Source organism: Sceloporus undulatus, chromosome 6 (genome assembly GCF_019175285.1).
Source record: "Sceloporus undulatus isolate JIND9_A2432 ecotype Alabama chromosome 6, SceUnd_v1.1, whole genome shotgun sequence".
Lineage (NCBI taxonomy): Eukaryota > Metazoa > Chordata > Lepidosauria > Squamata > Phrynosomatidae > Sceloporus > Sceloporus undulatus.
In genome coordinates this window covers 7,726,149-7,751,193 of record NC_056527.1, presented here as the reverse complement: position 1 = coordinate 7,751,193, position 25,045 = coordinate 7,726,149, and the positions used below count along the sequence as shown (strand labels likewise).

Genomic DNA, 25,045 nt, shown 5'->3' with positions numbered 1-25,045 from the left:
TTCTTTATCATACTTATTTGCAACCTACTTCTGCTTCAGCACAATTTTGTCACCAAAGGGATATACATCTTTTCAATGCAAACTCTTTTGAATTTTTTGAGACCTTTCCCCTGAAAAACTGGGTCTCGCAAAAAACACAATTCAAACAAGCCATCCCTACATTCCTTCTACACAGAAGACAATCATTGACCAGAATGCTGTTGGTTAATCCCAACTAGAGTAGGCCCATTGAATGAATGGTTGAATGGTAAGTCAACACATAGGTAAATCCAGTTGATTCAGTAGGTCTGTTCTAATCAGGAGTAACACTATGATTTGGGCGAGTGAGTTGTTCAGGAGCACCTGTGATTGCAAGATGACTGCAAGGTCACAAAAGTCACTCTGTCAACATCTCTGTATTCAGTCAATGTTACAGATGTGTTTCTTGTCACCTATCACCCAGCATCCACAGTCCTGGGCCAAGAAAGCCCCATGTCACTACTAAGCATGAACCTTCCAGAGTGTATACTGTACAGAAGATTGGGTAGCCTCCATTCAAGATCAACAGGTAGTAGTAATACATCAATGAGTAGGAATGGCACACTCCCTGACTTTCCTTAAATGCCTCCAATACCTTAACTATGTTCCTGGTGTCTGATAGGCCAACAACAGGCATGGTATAAACCTTTTTACTCTCCCATTAAACATAAAAATAGGAATTTGACACCCACGCAAAATGACCAGGGCCTGGATTGAGTTTGTTGTACTGTGCCTTGCTGTGATTAGACATTTCCTAACATTATTAATTGTAAACCAGCCATGGCATGTGTTAGTAGAGGAGTTTGGAGTGGTGTAATGTTTGGTGTGCTTTGGAAGTATGGAGTAGACCTGTATATCTGCATAATTAACCCAAGCTGCTGCATGAGTTTGGCCTTTGTCACTAACAAGAGAAGCTTTCGTGGAGAAATTGAGCTGACATTTCACACACTGTTTCTTTAGACATGGCAGAGGCTCAGAACAACGTGTGTCCCAAAGCCAACATCAAGAAGGTAGATGAGAATTTGCCACCTCATCTGTCTCCTCCTCCTCAGGATTCTGCTCCAGGTGCAGCTTCCGTTACTAGGAGTCAGGATTCCAGTCCACTCCCCCTACCACCTCCAAAGGAAACCTTCTCTAAGTTCTACCAACAGCGTCAAGTCAATGAGCTGAAGAGGCTTTACCGCCACATGCATCCTGAGCTCCGGAAAAATCTGGAAGAGGCGGTGAAAGAGGATCTGACAGAGATGCTGAGCACCGATGACCCTAATGCCCAGGCCTCAATGAGCCTAGATGCAGTGCTTCCTGGAGAGGTTCAATCCATGCGCTGGATCTTTGAGAACTGGACCCTAGACTCCATTGGAGAACATCAAGCTGCCAAGAAGCTCAAAGAGGAGGAAGCCATCCCAAGTGGTGATGTGAAAAACAGATCCATGAAATTTGAAGGCCAACTGCCCAATGGAGACAGGCCTTTGGCCAAAGGATCTGAGACAGAGCAAACCAAAGGGGATGTGCGTACGGCTCGATGGCTTTTTGAAACTCAGCCGCTTGATACTTTGAACAAAATGTATTTGGATGAGGCCAATTTGCAAGAGGCAGTCCTCAAAGAGCCTGTTCAGAAAGGAGATGTGAAAGGTGCTGCCCAGCTATTTGAAACTCATTCTTTAGACGCTTTGGGCCGCTGCAGTTCAGTGGAGGAGCAGAGTATTCTACAACTCAAGTCAGAAATTCAAGAGCTCAAAGGTGACGTAAAGAAAACCATCAAGCTCTTCCAAACAGAACCTCTGTGTGCTATCCGAGACAAAATGGGAAACATCCATGAGATCAAATCTGTCTGCAGAGAAGAAATACAAAGCAACATGGTCAAGACAGCTCGCTGGCTCTTTGAGACACAACCTCTTGATACCATCAACAAGGACACATCCAAAGTGCAAGTCATTCGGGGGATCTCTCTAGAAGAGGCAGCAAAGGGAAACGTCAGTGGAGCAAAATGGCTGTTCGAAACTCAACCTCTAGACGCCATCAGAGAAATTACTGTGGAAGAAGCTGATTTCAAGGCCTCACCGGATCTCATCCAAGGTGCTGATGTTAGTAAACAGTGCCAGATTTTTGAGACTCACCCTCTTGACACGCTGAAAGGAGAAGCTTCTGATAGCATCCTGGCCAAAGAAGAAATTGTCAAAGGGGATGTGAAATCAACTCTTTGGTTATTTGAAACACAACCGATGGAAACACTGAAGGATAATTTTGAAGTTGGGCATTTAAAGAAAGTTGAACTTTCAGATGAGGAGAAAGGAGCTGTGAAGCAAACAAAGCATGTTTTTGAAACCTGCCCTTTGGGGAGCATTGCTAAACCTCCAACTGGAGATACATCAGCCCCCAACATTCAAGAGGTGGAGAAAGGTGATGTGAAAGCCTTCAAGAGTCTCTTTGAGACCCTACCTTTAGATAGCATTAGGCAGGTGAGCATAGAGGAAGATGTCAAGGAAGGAGAGGAAATACACCCAGAGAATGTCAAAGCCCTGTTCAAGGTGACACCTTTGTATGCCATCAAAGATAGCTTTGGAAATTTCCACAAAGTCACATCTGTGAGCAGAGAAGAAGAAGTAACAGGAGGAGATGTTAAGAACTACAAGTGGATGTTTGAAACCAAACCTCTGGATCAATTTGATGACAATTTCCAAAAGGTGGCCCTTGTTAGAGGGATCACAAAGGAGGAAGTGGTGGCTGGAGATGTGAAAACAGCCAAGTGGCTGTTTGAAACACAACCTATAGATGTCATCCACAGCCAAATGAACCCAGCAGAACAGCACATCTCTGAGAAAAGCGATGCTTCCCCAGGAGGAGATGTGAAGACTTGCAGGTGGTTGTTTGAGACACATCCAATGGACACCCTGTATGAGAAGGAGGGGAAGAAGCAGGACAGAGAAGAACTTGTTCCACAAGGTGATGTTAAGTCATGCACATGGATGTTTGAAACACGGCCTTTGGATTCTTTGAAAGGCCAGGAAGAACAATACCTGCAGGTCAGCAAAACTTACTGCCAGGATGAATTAGAAGGAGTAGATGTGAAAACTGTCAGGCACCTTTTTGAGACAGAACCCTTGATCAATGATACTATAAAAGGAAATGAAGCCAAAAAGATAGTCAGGTACTCTAGCCGTGTGGAGATGCAGTCTGGAGAAGTGTCTAGGGTGAAGGAGTTCTTTGAAGCCAAACCTTTGGATTCAGCTCATAAACCAAGCATGGACAAGAAGGACACTGATATCCCAGCAAGTGGGAACATTGAACAAGGGGCAGTGCACAAGTTTACCTGGCTCTTTGAAAACTGCCCTATGGATACCCTGAAAAGCAGCATGGAGGGTATTCAAGAGGTGGCCCCCCAAAAGGACATCCAGGGTGGAGATGTTGGGGGCAAAAGATTTGTTTATGAAACCTACTCCTTAGATCAGATCCATAACCAAGAGAATGAGATGCAAATCAAGAAGATCCAGGAAGACACAATGAATAAAGCTGACATCAAGTCCTGCACCATGCTGTTCGAAACCCGTCCCCTGTATGCTATCCAAGACAAAGAGGGAGGATACCATGAAGTCACCTCTGTGAAGAAGGAAGAGATCATGAAAGGTGATGTGAAGGGTGCCCGGTGGCAGTTTGAGACCAAACCTTTGGATCAAATAAAGAAAGACGAGGAGGTGTTTGTGATCAGGGCTGTCACCCAGGAAGACTTCAAGAAGGGCGATGTCCAAGCGGCCAGGTGGAGGTTTGAAACAGAGCCTCTAGATTCCATTGCTGTAGAAAAAAGGCCTGTCTTGAGGACCATCAATGATGTGCAGAAGGGAGATGTCCAATCTAACAAGCAACTCTTTGAGTCTGAGCAACTGAGTCAAAAGAGGTACGTGAGGATGGTCAGTGTCAGTGATGTTCAACAAGGAGATGTTAGGACATCCACCTGGCTTTTTGAAAACCAGCCTATTGACTCCCTGAAAGGAGAATCAGACATCACTCCCAGCCTGTGCACAGTACAAAGGGAGGATATCCATAAAGGGGATGTGAAACGCTGCACTTGGCTCTTCGAGACTCAACCCATGGACAGCCTGAAAGACACAGAGGCCTCTGAAGGTACTGAGCCCCTCCAGGTGGTTCATCAGGCTGATGTAAAGAGCACAACGTGGTTGTTTGAAAGTACCCCTCTGGATAAGCTGAGCACGTCTCAACACTCTTCTGAAAAGGAAGAAAGAGAGAGAACTGTCACATACACTCTGGACGTCCTCTCCTCTCATCAAGTGATCCGACATGATGGCCTCCTTATCGAAGCCAATGACAATGAGAGTGTCACAATGGCAAAATATAATCTTGGTGTTCAAGGAAGCCCTGAAATCCAAAAGGAAGAAGTCATGAGAGGCAACTGGCAAAAAATCTTGGTGCAGCTACTTCAGAGGAGCAACGTGGAGGCCTGTGGGGAGCTGGTGCAGGAAGAAGAGAATGGGAATGTCCGAGTCAGCCCAGTGCAGTTGCTGGACCCTAGCAAGGTTGAGAAAAGCAGAGAGGACCTAAAGGATGATGTGGCAAAGACTCTCCAAGAACTTCTCAATCAAGACACCTCAATCAAGAAAGGAATTCTGATGCAGGAGACAGAGACAGGGTCAGCCAAGATAACCATCTATTCCCTCCTTCATCATGTTGCTCAAGAACACAGACTGCTTAAGGGAGACGTGAAGTCAACCATTGGGAATCTGCTGGCTTCTTCCCAAGACAACAAGGCGACAGCTACCATCCAACGAGAAGAGAATGAGAAAGGCAATGTCCAGTTGTACACCAGCTGCATCGAGAAGGGAGATCTCGACTACTTAAAGAATCTCCAAAGGGAATCAGAGATAGAGTCCCTTGCTTCCTCCCAAGCAAAAGAGGAGCTGATGGAAACTGTGCAAGAGGCCAAGGTACCTGCCCAGCTACTAGAGGGAAAAGCAGTAACCAAAACAGCAGATGTGATATTGGGGGATATCAATGGGGCTAAGCAAGCGTTCTTGTGTAAGAGCAAAGAGGGGGCTTTAGGAAGGGAGACACTGCATGCAAGTGAGCTAGGTTCTGCTGAGCATTGTCTTGTGCAATCTCCAACCCCAATGATAAGGAAGGAAAATCAAGTTCCTGGGCATGTTAAATTGCCTATCCAGCCCATGCAAAATGGTAGCAACAGAGTAGTGAGAGAAGAGAAAATAATCCAGGGAGAGAGAAAAGAGGGAGCAGCCACTACCAAGGTAACAGAGCAGAAGGATGTTGCAGGTGTGGCTATCCACTGTTCCCCAGTAGGGCCAGTCACCCAGATGGCAACACAGCCCCAGACACAAGTTCTTGGCAGTGATCTTCAAGCAGCCATGCAGAATCTCAGACTCGCCACCGCAGAAGCTCAAAGCCTTCAGCACCAATTCCAGAGCAAGCTTCAGAAAACAACAGAAGATACTCAGCAGTCCACCACCCAGATAGGCACCATGCAGGCAGCAGGACCGAGTAAGGGCTGTGTAGCCACCAGCCAAGAACAAGCCACCAATGCCACCTTCCTCAGAGCACAGGAGACATCCAGGTCCCTTGCAAGTGTGCCTCAGAAGAGAACAGTGTCACCCACAAAGGTCAGTGCTTCTGAGGAAGTGCAGGGATGGGCTCTGCCATTTGCAGCCTGCCAGGATGGTCCAGTTGGGCCTAGTGCAGACCTTAGTATTAAGGATGGCCTTTATACTGCCAAGCCAGTCAAGCCCTATGTAAATCCATTTATTGAGTCTGATTACAAAGAGCACTCCGTTCCAGAAGAACAGGAGCGAGAGGCTATAATCAGAGGGGATGTACAGACAGCTATCAGAGCCCTGCAGAGTGCTGCAGCAGAACAGAGGCAAGTAGACAAAGAGGATGTTGTCCGTGGCAACTTAAGAGCCGCGCTTGAGTCCCTGGAAAAGTCTAACGTTAATGTCTCCAAAGGAGATTTTAAAGCAGCTATGATATACAGGAATGCAGGGCAGTCCTATTCCATTTGTAAAAAGAAAAATGAGACTCAGACTCTTAGTAACCAGGCAGCTGATATAGTAGCTTCAGGCTCACAAGCTGTTAATGACTTTCCTCCTCCTCCTCCAGCTTCAGTGATGGGAATCGAATGCCACTCAACCAAAGAGAGAGAAGCGGAGATTCTGGGGCATTCCTCACTTGCACAACCACACGTTCCTAAGACTCTCTCTGCAGCCCCTGCCAAACCAAGTGACCAGAGGCCTTTAGAGAAGCCACAACTACCCCCCAAGCCAGAAGTGATTTCCCCACCAAGGAGAAAACCAGTCCCACCTCCAAAACCAGAGTTCCTTTTGAAGGAATCACTTCCCCACCCTGCTGGCTACATGAAAGGAATGCCAGCAGCCCAGCTTTCCTCTCCCAAATCTCCAACTCAGGTTGAGCAAAACAAACCAAAAATGTCACCCATCCTGAACCATGCAAAGACAGCTTGTGAGGCCAAGATATGGGAGCCATCCGCATACCAACAACATTTGTCAGCCAGTCCTGTGCTTCCATCATCTATGTCTACTGCAGTTGAGGACGTAAGCTCTGAGAAAAGAGCTAGAAGAGATATTGTCAAGACTCCTTTGCAAGTGGCAGAAGAAAGGTATAAGGCAAAGATAGAAGAGCGGAGCAAAGTGAAATTGGGTGACCACATGCTTTCAGCAGAGGCAGTAAAAAGTGGACCAGATGACTGTGAAGGAGGGAGCTGCTATCAGACAAAGGAGACAGAAGGATTGCTCAAGTCTTGCCAACCAGAAACTGAAGGTGCCATAACCTGTAGGCAAGATTCTCCATTGTCTCTTGGATTCCAAACAGATCTCACTAACCTTGATGGCCAAAGGAAGCCATATATCTCTGCCAAATGCCATGCTAATATTCTGAGGAAAGGAGCAATCATGACACACAACACATCTTCAAAGACAGATGGTATAGATGCATCTGGAGCCTCTGGTTCCAATGCTTACCAAACAACAAGCCCAAGAACAGAGATAATGGAACCTGCCTTTCCAGCATCTTCACCTTTACAATTAAAGCCTTTCTTTGAAGAACCACAGTTTGTGCACAGCAAAGGATTAAGAGAGCCAGAAAGGAAGACTGAACAAAACACAGAGGAGGAAAAGCCCGTGGTGATCATGCGGGGGAAGCTTTGCAGAGAAACTGAAGATGAACGTCGCAAGAGACTGTCTGTTCACAAGGAGGAGATCATGAAAGGCAACGTTAAAGAAGCCATGGAGATATTTGAGAACCTGCGAAGGCAAGAGGCACTTCAGGAAATTTTAACCCGAGTGAAGGAGTTTGAGGAGGAAACCTCCAAGGTGGATGTGAAAACCTTGAGAAACGTCTTTGAGAACGTCCCTGACTGGATGGTGTATCAGAAGACTCACCAAACTAAAAAGTCCACAATAGAGAAGGCTGAGCAAATGAAAGAAGTCAAGGAAGATGCTGATAGTGTTTCCTCTGTGGAGTTAGCTTTTGAAGATCTGGAGAGAGCAAGCGCTGAGATCATTCATTTAAAGGAACAGACCCTAAGCAGACTCATGGACATTGAAGAGGCCATCAGGAAAGCTCTGTGTTCCATTTCAAGCCTGAAATCTGAATCTGACATTGCTGGACTTTCTGGACTTCTCAAAGAGTCTCTTGGAAGTTCTCAGAGCCTTGCAGCTGGGAACAACATTCGTAAGATCAGTATTGTGTCCAGCAAAGCCAAACAGGACAGGGGGACACAGAACTCAGGCTGGGATAGTGAAAAGGTTGTAGAAAGGCAGGAGGTACCAAAGATGGAGCTCGAGGTTCCTCACATCATTCAGCCCCGAGCAAGTTCACCTTCTTCTCCTTCCTACATCTCTATTCAGTCTGCTGCACGGAAAAGTGGAGAGTCACCCCAAATGGCACGGTCCCCCTCATCAAATTATACTGAAATGGCAATGGGAAAGGAAGTGTCCGCCGAGGACATTTTTAGCTCCTTGCCACGTAAGTCAGTGAGGTCTGACGGCTGCAATTTGACTTTCTCTGAAGGTGAGCAAGCCTCTGTCCAGATGCAGAAAGGAGCAGGTTTGATTAAGCAACAGCGTCTCAGCAGCCCTGAGCTTCTCCATCATCACATTAGTACCAATGGTGATAAGGAACTGAATGCATCCCAAAATGTGATCCAAGGAGTAGGTTCTGAGTATGCATCTAAATCTTCCTTGTGTGCTTTAAGCCCATCAAATCCAAGGAGGCAGAAAAGCATCCTAGAACTTCAGACTAGCCATGATGGGTCGAAGCTCTTTGGGGCTACTAGAACTGTGACGGAGCAATATGAGGAGGTGGACGAGTTTGGGAACAAGATTATCACATCTTCCACCACTGTTACCAAACAGTCAGAGACACAGACGTCTTCCACGTGCGACATGGTTTCGTGTCCTACAAGATATGAGGTGACGGCTTCTCCAGTTCTTCGAAGATACCTGAACAGCCCAGCTGACTTTCCTTCAAATGGGGGCCACCAAGAAGCAGGGGTGGTATTTGTCACTTTTAGCAATTCCAAACCTGCAAAGAAATAGAGTTTTGTCACTTTTAGCTACTCCAAGCCAGCAAAGCTTTTCCAAGTGGAGGATAACAATAAGGGTCAAGTGCTACTAACTAGTTAACCCAGAGGACTCCACTTTAAACCAGTTTAAGATGACTGGTTTTGAGATTAACTCAGCTGAATTAAACTCATTGCATTCATTCAAGATTAAGCAATTTGTGGACTTTATTAAAACATGTGCATACACATTAGGAAAACCTCTAAGCCTTGGAAAACTTTTGGAATGAGTCTTTGTGTTTGAAGATAACCTATTTAGCCTGTGTTTGGAACCGGTTCTTGAAGAAAAGACCACCAGCTTGTCATTACAATATAAATCTGGATTTCAGGTCCAATGCTTGAAAGAAAAGGAAAAGGATTGTAGAAGATACTTTTTTAAGAGTGTTTTTAGTATTTAGAAGAATTGCCTTGTTATATCAGGCCAAGATTCACTATTTTGTTTCCAGCTATAATGGACCATCAGATGTTCCAAATGCAAGCCAAAGAGATTTGGACTAGATACAACCAAAGAACTAGTGATTTAATAGTTTGAGGAATACACGCATGGCAGGGGGTTGGACTGGATGGCCCTTGCGGTCTCTTCCAACTCTACGAATCTATGATTCTATGTCTTCTACCTTTTCCTCTTCTTGAACTTCCCAACCTGTTTCTCTCTCCTCTTACCACTCACCATGTTGTATGTCCTCAAAAAACATACAAATGCCTTCCCTCATCATCACAGATAAAGCAACAGCATGGGTTTGGAGTAGTTGTTTTCTTAGTTTTCAACACCTCTCTACTTTTTTACATTTTTAGCAAACCAAGATTATTCAGTAGTGTCCATGTTTAGCAAGAGGTACACACATTTGTAATGAAGTGCATAAATCAGAATTGGAAGAATCTTCATCATTTCCCTTCCCACTAATGGGAAAGTAGGGGAGATATTCTAGTTAAAATAAGCATCTTCTATAAAATATATATTGATGATTATAGCTTTCCTCTCTTTTTTAAATTTTAGAACTGTAATTTATTATTCATTGTTAACATGTCTTTTAGGCTAGCTTTCTCACCTGTCCATTGTTTCAACTGACTATAAAAACATGTAAAACAGTTTTATTAATGATGAATTTTTTGTACGTTCTCAAGTGATGGTTTTAGATATTTTGTAGGTACTGTGTTTGTTTTTTTTATTTGCATTCTGAAGATAAATTTGACTTCTGAACAATAGCTCTGAGTTGAATTGTTTTTGGAACTGTGTTTGCTAGAAGGCTGGTTCACTCTGAAATTACCCCATAGACCAAGGGTAGAGTTCTTGAGACCTTCCACATATTGTTGGATTGCAACTCCCAGTATTCCTCACCATTGGCTATGCTAGCTAGGGTATAAGCAGAGTTCCACAGGTATAACCATTTCACATGGGCCTAAATCCAATTCTCAACTAACTAGAGGAGAGCCATTGAACAGCTGGATTTACCTCTGTGCCGAAACTCATCATTCAACAATTGATTCAGTGGGCCTACTTTAGTTGACACCATCCAACAGGATTCTGGCCATGCAGTTGCACATTCTTGGGTGGTACATAATTGTTTCTCAGCACCTTTGCTGTGCCACTTGATTCCTTGGATTGCAGAACCAGCCACTGGATGATCCCCACAGCACAGTGGGACAATAAATAGACACCGGAGCATATACAATTGGACAATGTTGGTATTCAACAGAAGAGGGAGATGTAACACCAGGATGTCGGCCAGAATGGAGAAAGAAATATTTCTTGCCTGATTTTTGTTGTTGTTGTTGTTTTGTGCCTTCAAGTTGTTTCCAACTTATGATGACCCTAAGGAAATCCTCTCATGGGGTTTTTTTAACAAGATTTGTTCAGAGGAGGTTTGAGACTGAGAGCCTGTCTCCATCCAACACACAAACCACTACCCCATGCTGGTTCTATTTAAATAGTTTAGTTTAATTTAGTTTAAGGAAATCAAGAAATCAAAGTTTCACCACTATTTAATCCACCGAAGGGCTGATCCTTGAGGTCAGCAAATTGGATAGTCAGTCTGAGCACTAATCTGAAGGAGGCACTAAACCTAAGATCACTCAAGCTCAGTGTTTGTTTTCAATTGTTTGGCAACAAACTACTGTCAGCACTCATTATCTACATATTCAACCGTCCAGTGCTTGAAAATATTTCCCAGAAATATAAATTCATTTTTTAAAAAATAATCTTTATTAAATATATACAAGATAAAATTAAACTTACAACATAATTTGATATAGCAAACACATTTTGTACTCTGATCTTGAATACATTTCCGATCTTTCTTCTGTTCTTAGGATTTTAAAGAGAGCTTCTTCCTTATACTATAAATGAAACCAATTATAATGTTATGTATTACGCATATCATACTTATATCAATTCCAAAAAGCAGACCTTGATTTTGCCATTTAATATAAGGGACTTTTACCATGCCACTGTATATAGTGGGATTTGAGCAGCCACAGATATTGGTATCCACAGGTAGGGTTGCCATAAGTCAGGACCTCCAAACCAGGACAAATGTAGGACAACATTTTCAAATTTAGGACACCCTTTTAAAAAATGGAGGACACACTAAAATTTTTGATTATTTTTAAAAAATATGTTAATATGAATGTTTCTTAGGCATGATCAAAATGGAGGACATTTTGGCATTATTCCTAGAAAGATGGCAGAAATGTACTTCCTTTTTTGCTCAAACCACCCCCCTCCATTCCAAAACACACAGGACACACATTTGGGCATTGAACATGGCTTTACTTAACATTGCTTCTTGCATATTTCAGAGGCTTATGAACAAACAGTGAGTGCATGCCTCAGAAGCTGGCTAATATCAATATCACTATCTTCATCATCATCACTATCACTGTTAAAAGTGATGAAGGCCTTGAGTTCTGGTCCCCACAGCACACTCCAGCTCCCAGAATTCCACAGCCTTGAGGTATAAAAGAGTCAGGGCTTGGGTTCTGGTCCCCACAACACACTCCAGCTCCCAGAATTCCACAGCCTTGAGTCAGAAAAGAGTTAAAGCATTGCCAGCCAAACTGGGTTATTTCTCCAGTGTGGATGCAGCGTGATGGTACCACTCCCGTCCCTCCCTCCCTCCCTCCTGGGCTCCCTTTTGCCTGGTGTCTCCCTCTCAGCCCCCCCCCCCCATGGCCCCCACAAGTCCTGGCTTCCCTCTTGTTGGGAAATGCAGGCCTGGCCAAGGAGGGAGTTGGGCACACAACAACAACAACAGCAGCAGCAGCAGGCGGAAGGGGGGAGGAGGAGAAAAAAGAAAGGAAGGAGAAAGAAGAATAGGAAAAAAGTTAAAAAGAGGAGGGGGGAAGAGGAAGAGGAGAAGAAAAAGAATAGGAGGAGGGGGAGGAGGAGAAAGAACAAGAGAAAGAGGGGGGAAACGAAGAGGAGGAGGAGGAAAAGAAAGAACAAGAGAAAGGGGGAGAAAAAAGAAGAGGAAATACCTTGCTGTTAAAGCCCTCTCCATGGTGCTCAGCCTTGGGCCCGTGCAGGGAGGAAAGAGAAGCTCCTCCTCTGGAGGCTGGCTGGCCAATGGGAGAGTGGAGCTGGAACAGCACCGCCCCCTGCTAGCTTTCACAGGCTCCTGCAGCAGGGGCGGGCTGTCCAGCCATTGGCCAGCCAGCCTGAAGGGCAGGAGCTCCTGCTCAGCCCTGCGCACGGCCACGGAAGAGCTGGCAGGGCAGCCCAGGGCACAAAATGGAAGCCCCGGAGGGCTGCAAAGGCCGCAGCAGGAGCGGCTGCAAGAGTGGCCACATTGGTGGCAGACTGGCAGTTGGCAGCAATAGCTGCAGAGCGGCTGCAGCTGCTGCTGCTGAGGCAGGGACCATCTCAACCCGGGGCAAACCCAGGGGAGGGGCAAAAACAGGACAGGACCGTGCCAGGGGGCCAAAAAACAGGAAAGACCCGCCCCCAGGCAGGACATGGCATCCCTATGCGCAGGGGATCCTAGGACCAAACCCCAACAGATACCAAGGCCCCATTTTACATACCATCCAATATTTCATAGATAAAAACTGGAACATGTGTGGCCCAGCAACATGGGAGTGTGGTCAAGATGGCAAAAGGTACGAATGAGAAGGAACACACAAGCTAGGAGAAGATGCAAGTTTGCTTTTGCCTGAGTTTCCAGGGAAGAGCAAGATTCTTCCCCATCTTCTCTCCTTGCTGCTCAGTTAATGGAGTGCAAACTAGTTTTGCACTTTGAACTCAGTTTGGACCAATGGAAGTAAGCTGAAGATGGGGGGGGGGTCATTGAGAAGAGGAGGGAGAAACTGAGATATTCAAAAAGCTGCTGAAAAAGTGGGATGGCAGGTGATTAATCGGGACTCTCCCTGCCAACTCAAGGACAGTTGAAGGGTATGTAACTATAGAAATTTCTGGTTTGATGTTTGCTCTGGGTGGCAGTAAGGGCTCACTTTGCTAGGTTTTGCCATTTTCCCCAAGCTATACAACTTGGCAACACTAATACCAGTGATTAGTGCAGTCCTTTCCCAGGATACTGGTTTTCTTAAGGGTGGGCCTGTCTCCCTGCCAAAAAAGCATTCATCAGTCATTTTTCTATATGTGAGAGATGCAGGAGGAGGTCCAGTTGGTCTCTTTTTTTACATGGCAATCCTGACATAGGGTGCATCCACACTACACAAATAACACAGTTTGGCACCACTTTAACTGTCATGGCTCCATCCTGCAGAATCCTGCAGAACATAGGTGTACAAAGTCTTCTATCTTCTCTGCTTAATTAAGAATGCTGGTTCCTCACAAAACTACAAATCCCAGGATTTTGTAGGATGGACAGTTAAAGTGGTGTCAAACTGCTTTATTTCTGCAGTGTGGATACAGCCTTAGTTTGTAAAGGAGGGAAATGGAAGGAGGAGAATGAAACTGGAATATTTTTAAAGCAGCTGGAAATGTGGGATGCAAAGGGTTAATCAGGACTGTTCCTCTCAAAGTTGGAGGGCATGGGTTGCACAGCTGGAGATTCACACAGGTCATAACTTTGCACATCTCTTGTACAAGGTCATCTTATGGCCAAATTTTGTTGCTGTCTTACACACATGGAAGTTCTCTTCCAAAAGCAAGTGGACAGTTTGTCCAATGCTGAATGTACATGTTCAGTTCACAGTCATGGAAGTGGAGTCACACATGCAGTTCCTTTTTGCTGCTGAAATTGATGTTAGCACTGCCATAGTTGCATATTTGGTTGGGTAACATTGCCATTCAACACAATGTTCACATAGCACATCAATGTATTGCTTCACATATGGAGATTTATGCCCCACATACATTAAGGGTTGCACTGGGAAGCAATGTAGTTGCTTGCAACTAAAGACTCCAGCTTTTCACAGATAAAAGCTAGGATAAGTGTGACCTAGCAATGTTAGAGTATGAACAAGACGGATAAAAATTACTCACAAGGAAGGGCACACAAGTTAGAAGATGCTGTCACAGTTTGCTTTTGCCTGAGTCTCCAAGGAAGGGCAACACTTGGCCTCCTCCTCTCTTCTTCTATGGCTGAGTTAATCTACTTTTGAATTCTGAATATAATCTACTTTTGAATTCTGAATATAATCTACTTTTGAATTCTGAAATCAAAGTTCTAAGCCAGGACAAAGAGGGGAAATGGGAGGATGAGAGAGAAACTGGGACATTTTAAGAATGAAAAAGTGAGATGACAGAGGATAAATTGGACCGGTCCTTGCCAGAGAGTGACTAAGAAGACTGCTTAAGGCAAATTAACATGTATTAAAATGATTTTAAATTATCATTAAAACTATTTTTGCATCGAAAAATACAGTGAGGCCTCCCAGAATATCTCTAAGCTGCCCTATTAAATCTAATTTATAGATGGAGATTGAACAAAAACCTGCTTAAATAAATAATTCTCTCTAGCTGAGAATGCGAGTGCACAAATTGTGTAGTGATCAATAGTTTTAAATCTGCACAAACAACACAGTAAACAATGAGAAATATACACACACAGCATTCATTGTGCACAGTGTGATTGAGCTGGAAGGATTATTTTTATCCAGTAATCGCCACGCAGAACTCATAGAACTAAGAATGTAAATCCTCAACTATTTCATCCTCACATGTGGGGATGAATAATTACAGTTGTTTTCTCCCTGCTGTGAGAGAAAGACAAAAACAAATATTTCTCTGCAGTATTCAAACATCCTGAAATTTTGCAGAGTACTTATTTTGCAGAGACGACATGGGGATACAAAAAGCTCTGAGTGTGATTCTGCACCACAGTCCAGGTTTCATAACTTTAAAAATCCTTAGCTAAATGACAGATGCGCAATTAAGCCCTATTAGTGAACAGCAAAGATGTGCATCTGATCTGAGCACCAGCAGGAACGTCCCTGTGTGTATTGGGTATTTCTATGGGGTGATCCTAATTAGCATCTGGCATTTCTGATGTGCAAGAGGCAATTTGGATGTACATAGGACACTTCTGATGCACACTGGACACTTCTGATGTGCACTGGGCATGTCTAGTCCATATGGGACATTTCTGATGCACATTGGACACTGCTGATGACATTTGTAATGTGCACTGGGCACCTCTGATGCACACAGGACACATCTGCTGTGCATCAAGAACCTCTGGTGCATATTACACACTTCTAATGCATATTGGACATTTCTGATGCAAATTGGACACCTAATGTACACCAAGCTCTTCTGATGCACATTAGACACTTCTGATGTGCATTGGACACGTCTAGTGCACATTTGACACTCCTGATGCCTATTGGCACTTCTGGTGCACATTAGACATTTCTGATGCACTTCTGATGCATTGGGCACTTCTGATATGCACTGAGCATGTCTGATGCACTTTTGACACTTCTAGTGCACATGGGCCATGGGCCCCAATGCACATTGGTGCCTATTTCACTTCAGGGCCTTTGATACACTCCTTGCTGTAAATTGGACTAACATGAAATCGATCAGATGAGGGCAGTTTTGGAAGAACTAGCAAGTATTTCCTACTCTCCTGGGACTGCACCAGTTGATGCATGGTAATATTTTCCTATACAGGGAACTGCCAATCCTCCTCCTTTCATTGAGACTTGTAACACCTGAGGAGGAGGAAGAGGAGGAGACAGTTCTATTTCCTTTGAAACCCCAAAGAAAGCTGAACTTTAACATCACTATCTGAGGTGCTGAACCTATTCTGAAGATAGGGTTGAGTACCTGGCATAGCTTCTTGTTGGTTTTAATTTTTAAATGTTTATTTAAAGCCAAAAGGGATCTCAGTTACATACAACAATATTCCAGTATAACAAAAGGAAAAATAAAAACACAAAAAGCAGGGGGGGGGGACCAAGTTAGTTGCAAGTTTCTAGAGTACTTGGCATAGCTTCTTTATTTTTTCATGTATAATTTGGTTAACACCAATACTGATGTATGCTTTGCATATGTAAAAAAAATCTGACATAAATGAAATATAACAAATTATACACAATAGCAACAAACATATCAGCAATAAAGAGATTTCTTCCTTTCTCATCTGTTTTTTTTTTAGAAGAATTAACAAACAGGAAGGTTTCTTTGACACGATCAGAATGATTTATCACATTGTGCCTTGTTCCTCCCCAAGGATAATTGACTTTCCAGATTAAAACCAAGGTCCAAACAAAGATCAAACACAGTGGTTGGTCATCTCATTTCAGGGGGGAGCAAAGGAAGAATGTGCTCTGTGTTCCATACCTGTCTATCCCATGGAGCGCATAGCCATCCAGAATATTCTCCTGCACCGCACATGTTTCTGCTGCAAGCACTGTGGAAGGAAGTTAAGGTGAGCAATGTTAGACTTAGTGTTGCACCCAACCGTGATTTCTCCCAAATGGTCCATGTAACAATTGGTTGCTTGTGACATCCATGTCAGAGATGTGGTGGAAACTGTTCCATCCTCTAATCCGAATTTCAAAAGAGCTTTTCAAGGTACAGTGAGCCCTTGGTATCTGCTGGGGTAAGGTTCCAGGACCCCTCGTGTTTACCAAAGTCTGTGAATGCTCAAGTGCCATTAAATACAGTGGTATAGTGAAATTGTATGTCCCTTATATAAAAAGGCAACATCAAGGTTTGCCTTTTGGAATTTATATATATATTTAAATATTTTGAAGCCATGGATGGTTCAATCTGTGGATAAGGAATCTGTGGATACAGAGGGACAAATGTACCTTGGATAGGTCATTTAAAGTCTGCTACAGCACTGATGTGCAAGCCACCAGGTGCCACCAAATATGACCTAAAATACTTCTCCCTCAACATTGACCCTATAAGTTGAATAGGGAAAGGATGGTGCTTCTTCTTCATTGTGCCCCAGTTTTTGGCTATTTAGTCTGATCCATAGGAGGACGGGGGACTCTGGGCACAGTGCAATCATAATTCAGAGATATGTTTGCTGTTAAAGATTAGCAGTACCCTCTTCTGCCAGTTGATCTCAGATCTCACTCCACAGAGCAGTATGCCAACAGAACTGCTCTGCTGGCTATGGTTGGCTGGCAGAAGAACCAAAAGGAAAAAGGAGGAAGAGAAGCAGAGGGCAAGGGCAAAATTGCACCAGATCCAAGTCTCCTTCAGCTCAGGGATGCAGGCACAAGGCCAACCAAAGTCAGGCCAGGGCAAAAAGGGTTCCTAAATAATTTCCAACCTCTCTAGGATGAGAAGGGTTTGGATTCAGCACAGTTTCAGACAGACAGCAGTGGCTCAGATGTCCTTGGGCCATGGAGGATCATGGTCTTATCCTGAGTCAAACCATTGGTCCATTTCAGCCATTAGTGTTGCCTCAAGGTTGCCACAGCTCTTCAGGATTTCCTACATGAGAGATGGGAGATGCTAGGGACTTAACCAGGGAACTTCAGTATGCAAACATATGCTCTGGTACATCCCATCTTCATTGTCCTATCTCTTTATTTGCACATTTTCTGATATCAGTCTACCACTTTAACTGCCATGGATTCATAATCCTGGGATTTATAATTTCATTAGATAGTTCAAACTGTAGCACTGTAGATCAAGGGAGTGTGCTAGAGTTCCCTGAGAATTTTAATATCTCCATAAACTGCATATCCCAGGAATCCATAGAGTGGTGCCATGACAGCTAAAATGGTATGAAACTGCTGTTAGTGTAGATACACTCTTGCTGTGATGGAATTCAAAGATATAGCTGTGTTAGTCTGTAGAATCAGTATGTGGAGAGAACTTGTAGCACCTTTGAGACTAACTAAAGAAAGAAGTTGGCAGCATGAGCTTTTGTAGACTTACGTCTACTTCCTTCAAATGCATTTGAGGAAGAAGACTTAGAGTAAGTCCAGAAAAGCTCATGCTGCCAACTTCTTTCTTTCAATTACTCTCGAAGTTGCTACAAGATCTCTCTACATCTTGCTGTGATGGTATCCTAAGGAATGATGAACTGTGAATGCAATTCATGTGATGCTTGTTGATGTGTGTTTTGCAGTTTGCTCAACTACACAATCTTTGATGGTGCTTTCTATTGCAAAGTTCATCATAAACTTCTTTCAGAGAAGAAACGGACAAGCCAAGAGGAAAACAACAGTATCCCTCAAAAATACCAGCAGAGAGCAAAGCAGACAAGTCCAAGACTAGGATCTAAGAGTGGAAATGAGCAGACAGGAAAATTCCTGATGAGAGAGAAAATGCAACCACGACTTTGTGGATCACAGTCACAAGCTAGCCTGAGATTATATAGGCAGACAAGACAACTAGGTTGTGAGACAGCCTCATGGAACAAGCTCCAAACTCACTGGCCACCTTTAAACGAAGAAGATACAGGCATGAAATGTTATAGATCTGAAACACCCAAGAAACTGCAACATCCCAACATGATTCTGCACAACCGGAACAGAACAGAGAGGAATCCCCACAAAGCCTTAAAAGAGGGATCAAAAATAGCAGCAGATGCTCTCACAGAAAAGAAACAGAGTCATCTTCTCACAGCCGTTTTTCCAAAGAGCACAGAGGCTGTTTTATTCCAGACAAAAATTGTGGGTGGGAACAGAGAGCCAGGAGTGTTAGCAAAGACACAATTTTTCATGGATGAAAGAATTTTCAGAGCTCAGGCAAGAAAAGAAGGACAGAGTATTTTGGAAAAGCCCACCTCATTCCACCACAGTCAGCAAAAACTGAAGAAAAGCATTTCTGTGGCCTCACCCTCTTCAGCAATCCCTCCAGCAAAGCCTTTCTCTGTGAGGCTATTTCCATCCCATTCAGAGCCACTTAGAACAAAGAAAGTAACTAATTTTGGTACTACAGGAGTTCCTGGGGCCTCTTTGGTTTCTAAGCATTCCAAATCTCCTTTTGAGGGTCAAATGTTTAGCAGATCTTCTTCCAGTCAAGGTGACGCTAATGGAAGGAATGGAAAACAGTTCTTGAAGAGAGCGGAACCTCTTCCTAAAACCAGGGTGACATTATCTGGGCTGGTACCTCCAAAGTGCAGACACAAGAAGCTTCTGGAAGCCAACAAGAGTAACACATTGGTTACTTTGGTTCTTGAAGGGGCTGAACAATCAAATCATGACAAAGCAGAAGCAATAGGAGGTCACAACCTTGCCCAGGCTATACCTGAAGCTTCAGAGTACCTCTCTGAACACAAAGATGAGGAAAGCCATAAAGTAGAACAGGGTGGTAAGATTTTGACTTCTTGTCTTGATTCAATGAATACACATCTGGAGGTTAACCAAGTAAACAAACAGTTGTGGGTAGGCAAGAGTGAATTTCCAAGGGAACAAGTGCAAGCCCTATATCAAACAAGCTTGCAGAGATCAGAAAATGAGAAGCAAAAAAACCAACATGAGAAGGTAGATGTTAAAACGAAGGAGGATATGCAGCAGGGAAGAAAGTCAGACAGCATTTTGACACTAAACTGCATTTATGATCAGGCCTCCCAAGACACCGGACCTGAACAGAGAGAGACCTTTTCAGGTACAGAAGTAGAAATGGGAAATGGCCATTCAATATTCATCTCACAAGCAGATGACCCTGAAAATATGATGTTTTTACCAAAAGGTAACCTACAGGACATCAGTTGGACACACAATGTAACACTATCTGCTCATGAAAACCAAGAACCTGAAAATATATCTAGCACAGATAGAGAATTACCAAGAGAAGTCAACAATGAAAGTAATATTCTTCAGCCCCAGGAAGATAGGCCTGGAGGCCCAATCCTTCATTCTTCTACACCTCAAATCAAGGAGTCAGAAACCCTTAATTCCTGTGAAGTCATGTATTTGATTGAAAACCAAGTAATGGGAAATGTAGATGTGGAGCTGAAACCGCAGAATGGTGGTGTTTCAACTGTACAAGCTTTCCACAACAATGGTACCACAGATGCTGCTGGCCAGCAGCCATTAAAAAATGAAAAGAACCCATCTGCATGGCTTTGTGAGTCCAAAATTAAAAGCAGTGCTCCCACACACAAACCAGCTACCATCAAGAAAGTATCTAAGACTCAGTCTGCCTTTGCCACATTGTTTGGATACTCTTTTGGAAAAGACAAGAATCCAAAGGAAAAGTCAGGAAAAACATCAACAAAACCTTTAGGGGAAGCAAGCAATGAAGGCTGGCTAGAAGATACTTGTTCCTCAGACCTATCAAGACTTAGCTTCTCCAAGGAAGAAGAAGCTTCAGGGGTTGCTACTCAGAAAATGAGTTTAGATGTAGACCTACAGACTTCAGAGGAGAGCTGTGGAAGCTTCCCAAAAGATGGTCAAAGAGAAAGGTCTCCACCTTTGGACAATTCTAAAGGTCTCAATGACAACACAGTGCTGGGATCAGATGTTTGCAGCAGCAGCGTAAAGTCACCTGTAACAACGAACCCTGAAGTGACCAAACAATCCAAAACTCTGCCAAGGGACCACAGCGATTCCTCACTGTTTACCAAATTTCAGAATACACTAGCAACAAAAGATAATATACTGCAATGTCCTGCAAGCTCTTCAGTAAAAATAAACTCTAAAACGAATGCTGACTCAAGGGGAACTCTAGATGATCAAGGTCTATCTAATCTGTCCCTGCTGAATTATCAAGATTTAGGGGTAAAGAGTGAAGGTGTTTCTTTATTAAACCCTTCAAGTGAAGATGAGGTCCAGGTTTTAGATCAGGACTGTTGTGTTCCTGATATGCTTTTATTTTCTATAGCAGTAGAAGAATCAGCAAGCATGCAAGGAAGAAATCCACCGTCCACCTCCCATTTGGACAGAAGAACAGGGCCTGTGGTGGATGAATCTTCTCATGATTTAAACTCCTCTGAAAATCTGTCACAGATCAACAGCTCACACCAGCTTCCAGAATTGGGGACCTCACTATGGGTCAATGATGATGAGCTCAATCACAAAGACCCTCCAGAAAGTGGAAATTCTGAGATGTTTCAGCATGGTGACCCAGAGTCTTGGCACCAGTTTAGCTCGGATAACACCATTAGACTAGATTCCCAGGATGAACAAGCTAATGCAGATAATTCTCCTACTGGGAGAGATCAATTTTCCCCATTGCTTGCACCCCTTCAGCATATCCCAGAGCTCCTTCGCGATACCATCAATGCAAAGGTTGATGACACAACAGAAAGAGCCTCGCATGATCTCAGACAAGCAGAAGAGAGCAACCACTTACCTGCAAGTACTTCATAACTTGTAAAAGGCTGACAGATATCTATGACTGACCACCAGAAAATGGGGAACAGAACAATTTTGACCCATACATCCCAACTGGCAGGTCACACATCTACATGTGCAGCCAAAAAAAATTTAAAGGTAAAAAATATGACTGGGAAGATCTAAGTGCCTGAGTTATTTCTTTCAGCCAAAATAATAATAATAATAATGATGATGATGATGATGATGATGATGATGATGATGATGATGATGATGATGATGATGATGTATTATGGGGCACTAGAGGGTGTTGTAAGACAAAGCCCTTCTCCTGGTAGTGTTTGGGAGGCATTTTAAGGTGATTTTTACCCTAAACTACAATTGTATATTCTTGCATGGCAGGGAGTTGAGCTGAATGGCCCTTGAGGTCTCTTCCAACTCTTAATTCTTCAATATTAAAATTGGAGGGGTGGTTGTAAGGGGCTTCGTAAAACCCTGAGGCCTGTGTTTGTTTGTTTGTTTGTTTTTTAAAAAAGGAATGGGTCACATGGATGCACACTGCCCACCCATGCTCCATAAGTGCATGTATGCATTCATACACATTCTGAGATGCCTGGTGTCTGTAATACCAGGATTGCCAGGCAAAATACAGGAAAGAGAAGGAAAAAAATGACTTCCGTCACTCCATGCATCTGTGGAAGTAGGCCAATTCTATAGACGTTTATGCTACAACAACTGTTTAAATGTGCATGAAAAGATGTGATAATACTCCCAATTAGATTCTGATTTCAATAAATCCAAGATCCACCTGTGGGAGCTGATTCATTGTGTGTCTGAATAGTTTCTCCTCTTGTTCCGGTGGGGAAATGCAACCAGAGTAATTACATGCATCACTCTATGAAAAGGAAATTACTCTTTCTAACCCTAAGGGAAGACAGAAGCTTCAATTTCCTCCTCCCCCTTGCTTTTCATTCCCCCTGTGCCCAGAATAACACATTGCAAAAAGGAAAAGGGGGTCAGTTAAATTCCTCTTGGCTGAGACTGCATCTCTGGGAGTCAGGAACAACAAATATTCTGGAGTTACATGATGTGCATCCTTTTCATGTACCACATTTCTGTGCATATACTCAAAACACGGGGTGGTGGAGGTGGTAAAGGTTTTCTGCTCACTCTTTCCAAAGAAGCAGATAGTTCAAGATGACATTTCTGGGGGGTGTTGCTTTTAGAAAGGCGGCACTGAAGACTCATTAATATGGTTGCCAGATCTCAGGGCACCAGTCGAAACCTCAAGGAACTGCTGTGCTTCCCTGGTGTTCCAAGTAAGTTCCTAGCTGTCTCAGGATTTGTGAAATCGAAGGCTGGGATCCATAGTTTTTTGTGAGTTTTTCAGGCTATGTGGCCATGTTCTAGAAGAGTTTATTCCTTACGTACCTGATGAATATCACCACTGGCATCCCCACCCTTGGTATCAATCTCAAAACACCCCAGACTTTCTCCTGGAATGATGAGAAGAGGTTTAGGAGACACCTTGCTGTAGAGGAAAACCACTGATCCTGAAGACTTTCTGAAGCACCAATTCTCATTTTTGGAATGAAAAATTGGGGTATGAAGGTAGATTTCTGGGATGGGGAGAGTGTGCAAAAAATGGCCTTGATGTTCCTATATGGCCTTCAGACCACATAATTCCCACCCTTGAAATAGAAAGCTGTCCTAGGAAACGTGATTGTTGAATGATGGGTGGGATTGCGGGTTTGTTTTTATATTCTCTCTTTGCACCAAGCCCATCAGCGATGAATGCCCTCCTGGACTCCTGAGGTTTCTAATTCCTCTATTAGTATGTTATGCATTAACTTAGGAGCTGTAAAGTGTAAATGAGGCCACCAAGTCTCTGCTACCTTGACCGACGTTGGCATCTTGATGATCCATGTAACTTGTACCATATTTATGTGAACCCATGCACCTGACTCATGCTAAAGCAGGTGATAGTTGGAAGGTGTGTCTGCAAGTTGGTAAAGATCACAGCTTTCATGGGTTTCAGACAACAGATTTCCCACCTTAATTCAAGGTTATTTTTTAAAATAAATCCACAATCAGAGGAACTGGAAGACTGAGCATTAAGGATCAAAAGAAAATTCAAAAACATTGGGGAAATGGATTGAAAATGTGTTGACAAATCCTGATGAGAAGCATCTTGGACTGACAGGAATCTTCACATTTTTGGACTCATTTTACTCAAAATTTGCACATGGCTGTATAGCACAGAAAATAGCATTTAATAGCAGAAAATATCCTGCCATATTTCTGTTTAGACCCCACCTATGCAACAAGTATATTATGATCACCGCCACGACTAGGGCATTTCCAGTTGGCACACTGATATATCATGCCAGCTACTTGGGCAGGCTCTCCATGTCTAAGGTGAAGGCTGTGTGGTTCTGTTACAGCTTCAGAAAGATAAATTTACCTTTGCAATTCATGTCTTCCCAGGTCTCCTATTTCCTCAACTGCAATAATCTCACAATCTTGTGGGTCAGTTCCATCAGCTATGCATACTCATGCTCCATATTTTGCAGCTCACACCATAAAGAGATTTTAAGACACAAGCCAATGGATTCAAATCCAACAAAAGAGATTCAGTCCAAACATTAGGAAGAACTCTTTTTTTCTTTTACTGTAAATAATGTTTGGCAGTGGAATAGACTGCCTTGGAGGTTGGTGGACCCTCTTTCTTTTGAAGTCATTAAACAGAGGTTGGGTGGGTATCTCTTGAGAGTGCTTCAGTTGTGCATTCCTGCATAGCAGAGGTCATGTTAGGTGGTCCTTGCAGTCCCTTCCAACCAGGAGAGAAACTACAATGGGAAACTATTCCCCAGTTGTTGCAGCAGGACAGGTACATGCATCACATAGCTCTGTCCTTCAGTGTTATCCTTCCAAAAAAACCCAAAAAACACATCTTGTAAGCAGCACAATCCCCCAACACAGCCATTACCATGTTGTTAGAGAGTGAGGAGGTGAATGTGGATGCATACAGCTATTTTCTTGTAGCTAGATGTGCTGTGAAAGGCATCTACAGAAACCACTGGGGATTGTCAACATATCTCTGTGGATGGCATCCTTGCAGCACATCCAGCTACAGGAAAATAGCTGGATGCATCCCCACGCATCCACCTACTATCCAACAACATGGAAATGGTTGTATTGGAGGGTGGTTATAATGCTCACGGGGGGGGGGGGGGGTGTTGGAGGCATTACATGTTGTGTCCACAACCAACAAAAAAAATTGAGTTGTGATGGTGTAAGCCAACTACTGCCATTTGTAATTCACCAGCAGGGTGCTAGCCGACCTTGAATGGATACTGTGTGATGGTTCCCTTTTAAAAATGCTGGAACAATATGGTCATTCATACAAAATAAGTTCAAAACAGTGGTCAGGGAAATGTATAGTAATGTTCCACTCAGGTGAAACTACAATATGTCTCCCATTTCTCCTCCCACAGAACAACTCCTTTTGTGAGGCGCTCTTTCCACAGCCACTTAGTGGACAGTGGAGGGCGGCCATCAGAGAAGTGTTTTGCTCTGTGCCTCTAACAAACAAAGAACAATAGTGGCATCCTCCAGAACATCCAGATACCACATGCACACCCCAATCTCAAAGGATGCCTTTGTCATTCTGCTTCTGTCTATAGAGAAATAGTCAGATGAGTCTCGGATGCTGTCCACTTTCTTCCAGCCGGTAAATGGTTGCGGAGGAATGGATAAGAGAAAGCTCAG

At 43.6% G+C, this 25,045-nt stretch overlaps 1 protein-coding gene across 5 annotated transcripts in view; it reads left to right on the top strand.

Annotated features, from left to right (window-relative positions):
- XIRP1 (xin actin binding repeat containing 1) overlaps positions 1-9,823 on the top strand; it is a 33,698-nt gene extending 23,875 nt beyond the window's left edge. For 3 of the 5 annotated variants that reach the window (XM_042473414.1, XM_042473413.1, XM_042473415.1), the window contains one exon: positions 979-9,823. In XM_042473414.1, the coding sequence (XP_042329348.1) occupies positions 981-8,594 (7,614 nt within the window). In that variant the 5' untranslated portion in view covers positions 979-980 and the 3' untranslated portion in view covers positions 8,595-9,823. The remainder of the gene's footprint in view (positions 1-978) is intronic. The other 2 variants (XM_042473417.1, XM_042473418.1) reach the window with 2 other exon arrangements.
- Positions 9,824-25,045: the final 15,222 nt, after the last annotated feature.